This window comes from Malurus melanocephalus, unplaced genomic scaffold (assembly GCF_030028575.1).
Source record: "Malurus melanocephalus ecotype Western Australia unplaced genomic scaffold, MMel_1.1 scaffold_400, whole genome shotgun sequence".
NCBI classification, from domain to species: domain Eukaryota; kingdom Metazoa; phylum Chordata; class Aves; order Passeriformes; family Maluridae; genus Malurus; species Malurus melanocephalus.
In genome coordinates, this window is record NW_026623632.1 from 475,655 (window position 1) to 486,511 (window position 10,857).

Here is a 10,857-nt window from a genome sequence, read left to right on the forward strand (position 1 = left end):
AAAAGAATGACTTCTCATGTCAAGGGCGGGTAACTGGATAAACCTGCATTTCCAAAACAGCTTTCAGAAAAGCTTCCTGAAGCAGAATTGAGAAACAAAATAGCTTTGTACACTAAGATACAACAGTATGAATCAAGTTCTGTCAGCACTTCTATAATAAGCCTTGCCTGTGCAGGAGTTTAAAATGAAGCTGAAAAGGATCTGGAATTGAAGAATGAAAAAAAACCCAGACCAAACACCTAAGCCCCTTCAGCACATTTAATAAAATGTTTTAGAGTGCTGTGAGATTTTAAGTCGAGGACTTTTCACTGGCCTTTCAGCTGGCCAGATTGTCTCTGCCTAGGACATCTGCACTACAACAAGCAATCAATTCAGGACTCAGGCATCCTACAGAAAACTTAGTTTTGAAAATTTTACTTGCTCAATCTTTTTCCTTATCGCCTCGCAGGAGAAAGACARTAAATAATGTTTTCTGTGTCATTCRCTATCCTCAGATCTTTCASGGAGCATCCCTGTTCTTGAAAAGGAGAGAACATTTTTAGCACAGCACACCATGCRATAGGGGGTGGGTATGGCACTACGCTGCAGCAAAGCTCTTCTGAATACAAAATTCCACCAGCAGGAGTATTTCCTGACTGCAGGGGTGTGCAGTGGCACCAACCTCTTTCCAAAACCCTCCAATGCTAAACAAAAAGCCAGCAGCATATCACAGAAGAGATCTGTGAGTARTTGTCCCTGGTATGCCAGACTGCAGAAGGACAGTTGTTCCTCTRTCAGCTTCAGAGGTAAAAAGAAGACCCATAAAAATTTTGATTGTGAAAATAATAAATAAATCAATATCTGTGTGAGGACTAGGTCAATTAGTGGGCATGACTGGAGGTTCAGACTGTAGGGGTATTAAACAAATKAAATAAAGACTTAGGAGCAGGTGGCCAGCAACCAAACTACAAATTCAGTCTCTAAATATGCTGAGCCCCTTCTGGGAACTCCAGTACCTTGACTATTTCTCCTGGATTGTCGAGCAGTTTGGATAACTCTCAGAACAGGAGGCAAAGAGCCAATTTGCCTAGGAGTTAAATTAATTGTAGATTATAGATTGTGTACCCAACACACACCACCGAAGACCACTTACAGAGATCAGGGACCAGCTGTAAATCAACAACTATGACTTCTAAYGGGAAACTCTTGCTTTCCCTGATGCCAGCTCTACAGACACTAGTACCAGAAAAGGAATGGTGCTTCTTCTGACTGAATTTTTGTTCCTGAGTAATAGACATCAACTGGAAGATTTCTATCATTTGGAATCTCTGCTATTTGCCACATTTTGTATCTCAGCAGATACCTGTGCTTGATTTGTTCCAGCTCTTAATTCCAAAACCCAGTTTCTTCTTGTTGACATCTGCACAGATAACTGCATAAAAATGTGCAGAAATACAGCTAATCCCTGAGAAAAAAGTTTCCTCAACTGAGCTGAAGAACAAAACTAGGCTTTGACAGATCTGAAACAACTGGATGAAAATCTATTTCTCCAGAATAAAAGGGAACAAAAACTTCAACAGACATGAAAAGACAATCTTGTACCATCATCCCATTGGAGCTATACAAGCTATTGATCTAATTCAAAACAACCCAAGAGTTCCCCAGCACAAATACACAGAGCACAGCTACAAGCCTGTGTCAGTACTGACAGAACAGTCCAGTTTTCCACTGGTGTAGCCTGCGCCCCTTGTCTCTTCCACTAGTACAGGGACACATTTTTACTTTCTGGAGAAACCTGCATCCAGGTTATGATGCAGTGACCTGCCTTCTGGAACTTTGCTTACTCTAGCCATTATCAGCAAGTTAATCATTTAAAGGAGAAAGTGAAGCTAGCATTCAAGTGRTTCTCCTCTAAAACTGCCAGCACAAAAAGAAATTTTATACCATCTGTATGCTATCCCTCATCATTCCTCCCTTGAACCTGACTAAGCAGTTATGCTACATCTGTACATACATTTATACACTAAGATGGCTTGGCACAATTTGGCTATTCAATGGCTCTCACAGTCAGACCTATAAATCAATGAGAGCTTTATGCAGAATTTGGTAAATGTCATTCCACTTCAGTGAAAATGAGAAGTAATTGACTTCTAGCAACAAGACCTCAAAGTCCAAGTTTTAGAGTACTCCCATAATTTCACTGCTAATGTTTCATCTGCATTTTACTTGCTTATTAAACATTGCCCCTTAGCCCCTTTACACCTTCATTACACAAATCTGATCCACAGACATCAGTGTCCATTCATTCCATGCTTCAACTCAATGCGGCTAAAAGTTGTGAGTTTCAGGTAGCGCTTGGCTGCAAAAACCGTGCACTGTGAGATGCACCTTCAATGACTGAAAGCAGTTCATTAAAAGAGAGCAAATCGCATCAATCATTGTGGCATTTGTTCTGCCATATTACTGTTGTGGCCTGAGGTTGGGTCGGCTACATTAAATACTACCGTAACATGTCTCACCAAATAAACAAAAAAATCCCACTGCCACAAATCACTTCTGAAGAGACCGCTGATAATACTACAAGACTCTTTTGAGATACTTTCATTCAGAACYCTTAATTCTCAAATAACAGAAAAACTAGACTTCCAGTTGTAAAGWACAGGCTGAATTTAAAGAAGCAAGAAAAATTTTAAAAGGCACAAAAATTACTCTGTAGGTAGATTAGAAAGCAAAGAATGCACACATGTGAGTTTGTGCAGGAAGAAAAATCATGCATTCCCACTGATTCAGCTGATCCTAGTAATACACAGAGCTCCATCACCACTCATGGCCAGAAGCAATGCTCCAGGCCAGTGCTCATTAATTTCTCTGGAGTTCAATATGACAAGCAAAAACTTCCCCCTTAAAAATAAATCCAGACTTCTAYGTACCCAGATAACAAAGCAGCTTAGAAGGAGTGAAGAGATACAGCAGTTTCTCAGCAAGCTTTGCAAACRGCAGCAAAAGCACCAAGACTCTTAACAAAACCACAATCACAAAAATATCAGGAGATCAAACTGCAGCATATTTCYTTTAAAAACATGTGCTTAGTTATAGCCTCAATTTTTCACTGCAAAATGAAAACATGGTACTACCTAGGCATGTGTAATGCAGTACAATGGGACACAGAAATCCATTTCTTCTTGCTGTCAACTTATTCTAAAGGCATGTCACTKTGTAAAGTCCTCAAAAGAATATTATCTGCATATTTTCAGAGAAAAAAGAATGCAAAAAGACCTTAGAGAATTTCAAGATTCTTGGACAGATCTGTCACTTTCCAGGTTTCTCTCTCTCCCATAAGAAATGGCTATGAACCTACATTCCCTTTACATCTATTTTCCACACAGAATCATATTCCATGTTTTTAAAGTCATGACTTTTACRGAGGTAAAAGTAAATAAGGAAAAAWCTCCACTGCTTGCTATCAATCTTTCATGAGTGGTGTTTCTTGTACAAAGCTTTCTTGAGAGTTATCTAAAATAAACTGAACTCGTCTTTTCACWACTTCAACAAGCATCCTGTCCTGCAAGTACAGTATCCAAATGTTACATCCTGTTCACCCCAGGACAGTTCTGCTGAACASTATAGTATTGTTTAGATCTTGGTTGAAATATCCCTGTTTACTTACAAAAAAGTTATTTTGCAAAATTCAATCTTTCCTTAAAAGGAGTTATCCTCAGTTCACATACCAAGTTAAACTGAATACACTTTAACCAATAACTTAAACTTTCAGGACATTTTCTTTTTTTTATTTTTGTCATCAATGTACTTGATGTCAAAAATGCTCCCTGATCACATGAACAGACTGTTTCCCTCCCAAAAAGTAGTCATCAAAATAACTKATCACAATCATCAGTGGAAGCCTCTTCTCACAGAGTTGAGCTAGAAGTGTAAGGCGATTCTTACCGAGCACAGATAAGAACTGTCAGTAATCCCAGCACACACTTTGATGAACAAGCTATGTTACAGCACAAGACAAGTCCTCAGACCTTGGACTTTCACTCTGAAAGCCAGAGGGACTGAACAAATCAGATCTGCTTCACTGGTCTGCAGACATATTCCCTCCTATCCCCCAGACTTCCAGCACAGCCTCTTTGCTTTACTGCTAATAAATTACTTCATGTTACAATCTCTTTGTMATGGTTACAAATGCAATGTTTCCTGCTACCTGCAACCTATTGCTAGGAATGGGGAAACTCTAAAAACAGAAGCATCAGTTTCCTGAAAAAAACAGATGCTCCTTCTGTAACCCCAGCAGCAGCACGGTAAGCAATAAATATAGGGCTTTATTCAAAGAATGTACCTTCCAGACACCTTGAGAGTTGTTTTTAAAGACCTCATTGTAGTCTGCGGCTGCTGCATGAGGGGAAGAAGAGGGGCAGGCACTAACCTCTTCTCTCTGGTGACCAGTAACAGGACCCAGGGAAAGGCCTGAAAAGGTGTCAGGGGAGGTTCAGGTTAGATATCAGGAAGAGGTTCTTAACTCAGAAGGTGACTGGGTACTGGAACAGGCTCCCCAGATGAGTGGYCACAGCAYCAAGCCTGACACRGTTCAAGAACTACCTGAACAATACTCTCAAGGCCCATGGTGTGACTCTTGGGGATGATGCTGTGTAGGTTCTGAAGATCCTTCTGGGTCCCTTCCAACTCCCCTTTTTCTGTGATTTTGTAAAAAAATGTTCAGAAGAATCACAGATACTTTTGGACCCTTCTTCTCCYGGCCTTGGCTAGCAAAAGGAAAAGGGAAGCATGAAGAAGTATTAGCAGAACTCACTGGAAAGTGCAGGATGCCAAACCACATCATCCAGGTTCTCAGCCCTGCCCCTTTACACAACCAGCATCATAATGAGAATTGGGACCTTTCCTTCATTCTACTCACTCTTTCCTCTCACTTTGCCTAGAATGCAGATGGGCAAGATGAGGCTACATATTGTCCCGAAAACCTCCAGCACTTGATTTTGGTAAGCCAGTTCACCAGCCTTTAACAATTGCTCACTGTTCTGCCCCAAACAAACTGAGGTCAGCCTCCTGACTAGCATCAAGAGGCCCCACTGAGAACCACCATCCCAGGCAGTTTTGCTGGTTTAAAGTGTGGTGAAAGCCAGAGACTCAGCTGTCATTCTGGATCCAGCCTGAGGCACAGACTCTGCAGCATGGGATAAAATTACACTTCCACACCCCATGCAATACCTGTTTTGTAAGTATAYAGTTTCAGTTTCCAGGACTATCAGTTTTAATGCCCTTGAAGATGCCAAGTTCCCTTTTCTTTCAGGTGTCTTATGTTTGCTTTGGTTATAGACACACAGTAACAGACAACAACTGAACCAAAAATTCAACAATCTGAGTTTAAAAAGAAATATATATTTCACTTATATATGCAGAACATGAAGACTAAGCACTTAAACAGTCATGATAGAAGAAATCTCCCTCATCTCTCTGGAAGAMCAAATCTTTCTGTTGAAAGGAGCAGCATGCACACTGACCATCCACACAACAGTGGCAAAATCTGCTGGTGATCACTGACATCACCATCATTCACCAAAGTACTGAGAAAAGCCCTTCTCTTGTTTTCAAGATGACAAATAATCACTGCTTCTGTTCRGAAAGCTAAGACATCAGTATCTATCTTTGTATTAGCAATACTCACTCAGCTACCCTCCCTTGATCAGTTTTAAATAAGCAGGATGATGAAGAATTGCTAAGTTAATTGAGACTTTTCACTAATTTGTCATAAATGTCATAATTATTTCAGTTATTAAATATCCAAATCCATAACCCRGAAGGATGAGTAGTATTCTTCTAGTCTCTTCAAATGATAGTTTTAAAAACACATTATCAACAGTTAAAAAGATGTTGCTTCTAAGAGGAARGAAAGAAGGCATCACTTAAAAATTTCATAAAATTGAGTAAGGTTTTAAGACTACATCCAAGGCACACAAAATGAACAGGGYAGAGGAGGAAAATGCAAAGGCAATGTGAATTGTTTGTGCCTGAACTCAAGGAATGGCTGAGGCTGAATTTCACACACACAGAATGGATACCTGTAGCTAAACACTAATCTACTAAGTCAGATCTTTGTGCACACACACACACTATCTTTTGTCCCCAAAACAATACCTGTTTTACTGCGCATGATTTAAGGAAACATTGAAGCTGTTAAATGTGTGGTTCTCTTCAAGTTTTGTCTGGTTTCTTTGTGAACATAGCTGCAGAACTGCTGGAAAGCTGCTAACTAAACTAAAAACCAATTTGAGTGCAAAATAAACTTCTGTAAACCTATCAAAATARTATTTGAAGAGTGCACTATGTAGCRAAATTCCTGTAGAACAGGAAAAGTGACTAAATACCGTTAATAAAGAAAAAAAAAGGATACTCAAAGTAATTYATATCTGCACTCTTCTACTACACAACAAGATCTCAAGACCCTGCAATAGTGGGTGCCATACAGCTATATAACAAAAATGCAGGCCTTGTCCCAAAGACAAGAGGAGGAAAGGAAGTTAAAATATTTGTTGAAAAAGCAGTGAATGCAGTTCACATCAAAGGAAAGGAAGTATCAGGAGCACATGGCTATACAGATCACTGCAGGCTTTTAATATCTCCAGACTGAAAAGTCCTTAACATTGTCATTATTTGTTCACTGTAGAGAAACAAACTCATTGCCTACCAGACTTCTCCAATTACAATGCAGACAGTCAGACAAGCAAAGGAATGGCCAGCATCAAAATCAATTTACAGAAAACCTCACAAAGTCAGCCACTTTGAGACCTACATTAACGTTTGCTTCCCAGATCACAAAAACAACTCTCATAAAAAATMTAATCAAGTCTTAGTACTCTGAAAAGACCGAAACCGTGAAAAAACCTGATTATTTTAAACGTTTTGATGATATTCAAATACTCTTAATGGAAGAAGGAACTTCTTTACTTTGGAGCATCAGAGCTATTAAAGGCCTCCTGGGTTTTGAACTGCTGTACAAAGACAGGTTCAGCATGATAACAGAAACTGCWGATGAAGACACCTTTAGGCCATCTCACACAAAGATGACACTGACTTAGAATGTAGAAGAAAGAGAGAAAAAACATTGGAAAAGAAACATCTCAGCAGCTGCAGGTGCTTGCTGAGTGAACAGAATAGGTAAAAAACTAAGACAAAACAAACTCTGTAAAGTAGGAAGAGAACAACAGACACAAAGATTCACGAAAGCCCCACMTGAGTCCATCCATCACACAATCAGAACTGCACTTACTTGAGTGACCTTACTTGGTAGGTGAGAAGAACAGCACCCTGAGTACATGCATTCTCCATTACCAGGCATTCCAGCCTAAGCCACCTAATGACTGACAACATTCAAACATACAAATGTAGTTATTTACCCACTTCTATCAGTGTGCAAATGATGCTCTGTTCTAGAGACACTATGAGCCATTTTAAGTATTCAGTAAAACAAAAAGCAAATTAATATAGTTCCAGAATATTTTGTACCATTTCCTATATTATTTCTCACTAGGAGCAGTCAAGTTAAGCCAARAATTTTTTATCTTCTTAAAACCACATGCACTTGTTTGCTTGATATCTGTGCTACTGTGCACATTCACCTACTTACATTTCACAGCAACAAGAGAAAATAAAGGAWTAATCAAAAATCAAATCTCAGTTAAAACAAGAGAAACAAAGGATAATCACATTTGTATAACTCCTGCAAGTAGAAAAGAGTAGCTAAGTCAACAAGAACTTTTACCCTGGGAAACTATCAGTGCTATTGAACAAAACCAAGAAAATTATTGATTTTTAGCTTTATGGACTGTTGACTTTGGAAGCCATCCAGTGGGTAATAAAGGAAAGCAATATGCTTCTTAAAACATTAAGAACTCAATAACCTCACACTAGAGTTTAGATCTCAATTTTATACGGGCAGTTACAAATACACAGAAGAGCAGGTAACTATGTACACAAGACCCTAACACAATAGGCATGCTAACAATGACTAGCAATATATATTTTATCATGAGGCTCTAACCATTTAGTTCTTYACCATTCTGAGGAAAGAAAAAGTACAAGCTGCAAACTAAAAAAAACCCCAGCAAACAAAACTGGAGTTCTTAATTTGTTTGTACAAGCTACTGAGCTACGTTTTTCCTTCAGAAAAAGAAAATAATCAGTTAGCTGTAAATTATTCAGTTCTAATAAATACACATACTATAAATTTGCTATTTAAATGCTTTCTAGCTCTCCTGTTACATGGTAGAATGGTAACATCTGAAATTTAAAAGAGTGCCTTGAGACTACAAACTAACATTTGTTTTGTAAACAAAAACTGATCCATCCCTTCCCCCCACCAAGACCACAAAAAGGAGTGCTCATAGAAATAGAATCACTTGAACACAAAAAAAAGAATAAAAAATCCAGTCACAATTGTAAGTAGCAGAACCCCTGTCAGACCAGGAGAAATAAAACACTGGGATCCATGTGGGAAACAGTAATTACATGATACAAGACAGACAGTGGCTACACAGGCTTGACAGACCTGCTATAAATCAATGGCCATCAGCATCTCTCTGCCACTACTGCTTACCTACCTTAAATACCATAAATATTTTTCTTTAACAGTTTGTTTGGTTTGTGTTTGGTTTTTCTGTTTGTTTTGTTTTGTTATCAGACTTATGAAAGTCAGCATATTTGTACAATGTGAATTTTTCTATACTCTGCCAAAGGCACACTGCCCCTCCCACACACAAATGGAAGTATAGACAGTTTCACATCATCTTTGGTAAAGCTGTCTTCTATAACAGGCTGGAATTGTATTCTGTGCTCTTCACGCCTGCAATCACCTTGTATTTAATAGTTATTTATTCACACAGTGAACAGTAATCAGAGTAAACACACAGAAGCTCACTGACATATTTCTGATGCAGGACCCTTATCCCTACCAGAAGAAAGTGATTAATAACTAAAAAGTATGTTCTTCTTCATAGCCAAAGCAGCCGATTGCATAACAAGCCTGGGGATTTAAATACACCTATCATGCACAGCACATTTGTGAGTGCCAGCATGAACTGCCAAACTGAACCAGTCACTCAGAGACTCTCTGTAGCACACAGAAGAGCTAACATAACACTGCTGTGCTTGCTGTGCAGCATATCCCACACGCAGCCCTGATCGCACTGCAGAACAGAAACGTACCTTTCAGTCTTTGGGAATTCCCGTTTTTTTGCTGCTCATCCTCTTCATTAATGGTGAATAAGCCTGGGGGATTTGGCCTGGCACTTTTCTTCAGTCTCTCTTGTCGGAGGGCAGTAGATAAACCAGGCATGTTGCTGCAGCCTCTTGCTTATTAAAAAAAAAGTAAGAAACTCCAGCCCCTGATTAGCTGCTAGCTGCAACGCTGTCTGTTCATTTGAGCACTTGTAACAGATCCCCTATGGATAAGCAGTATGCAAACAGCTGACAAATACCAATATCCAGTCGGCAGCAAAAGGCTTGCAGTCGTTTCCTCCCGCCGCCCCCCCAACCCCCCCTTGAAGAAAAGCGCTAATTAAAGGCACATTGGTTTGGATGCTGCTGTTTGCTGTTTTAACCTGTTCAATCAGATCCGAGCCAACAGCTCCAGGCTCCCTGATGCAGCACCTTCTTCCCTACAACCCTCTTCCAGCTACAGCACACTAAAATATTCAGCACGCAAGAGGAGCAAATATGATATGCCGCTGTTAACAGTTGCCCTGACAACACTGACACATCCTAATCAAAGGAGGGTCTGTGAGTGCTGTCTCCTCAGCTGCAGCAAGCCGGCCTTGGGAACGCTGTCTCCCGCACGCTTGAGGAGAGCTGGAAGCACCTCGGCAGCAGCGGCTGCTCCTTCTTCCTCGCAAGGCAGCGGGAGAATGGAGCTGTGGTTGCACAAGCAGATGAGCATTGAGTGAAAAGAAACCTGGAAGGCTCCAGGCATGAACCWGCTTTTTGCTCAGCTGCTCTGCTTACTCAAGTTTAGAAATTTTAGCCTAACCTAAAACAATGAGGATGAGTCCTCTTCTATATTTGCATGCGTTGGGTGTCGTGTGCGCCACCGCCCCCCCGCCCCTTAATCACCTTCCTATACAGTACATACCTTATGCATTAGGAATGCAAACGCCCACAATTACAGGCAGGTGTTGGAATATTATTTTCCATGTGTGAAAACGCAAAAATCAGACCTTTTAGCTTGTGTGTACAGCATGGAACAACAAAAGTCTGAATATTCTGTACCATAACATTAGTTTACAGCACCAATCATTAACAACACTTTGCAAAATGAGCAAAGTCCGAAYAGCCCGGGTGGTTTTAGTTAATTGATTTCCCCTATATGCCGGCACTGTGGATTTTCTTTTGCCATTTATGACACAATGCTTGCTCACAAGTTTTGCASTGTGAATGTTCCATACTTCACAGCTCCAAATGCCACTATGCAACATGCCGATGTTTCACCTGAGAGACACCTTAATCTTCATCCGCTTCCATCCCAATTCAGTGTGTGCTCACCATTTCAAAATAATACCAAAGAAAAACTGCCAGCTAGAATCATTCTATAATGTTAAAAGTACATGATTTTTCCTCATTTCAGGGTTGTTTTGTTTTGGTTGTTTTTTTTTGGTTTTTTTTTTTTTTTGTTTTTTTTTTTTAAGAGAATCTTGCTGTAACCTGATCAGCCACCACAAGATGGCACAGACATGAGCTGACAAGCCCGTAGGTAGCTTATTGAAAACTGCAAGTTATACAGATGTATTTAATCCACTCAACGACACGGGTCACAATATTGAASAAGGGTCAGGGTTTATGACACAAACTATGTTGACTGTTGCAGTG

The 10,857-nt window shown here is 39.9% G+C and overlaps 1 protein-coding gene across 1 annotated transcript in view; it reads right to left on the minus strand.

Annotated features, from left to right (window-relative positions):
* Positions 1 to 10,035, minus strand: part of MAP7 (microtubule associated protein 7) — a 98,964-nt gene extending 88,929 nt beyond the window's left edge. Inside the window, exon 1 of the mRNA XM_057379287.1 lies at positions 9,202 to 10,035. Coding sequence (XP_057235270.1) covers positions 9,202 to 9,331 — 130 coding nt within the window. The 5' untranslated portion in view covers positions 9,332 to 10,035. The remainder of the gene's footprint in view (positions 1 to 9,201) is intronic.
* Positions 10,036 to 10,857: the final 822 nt, after the last annotated feature.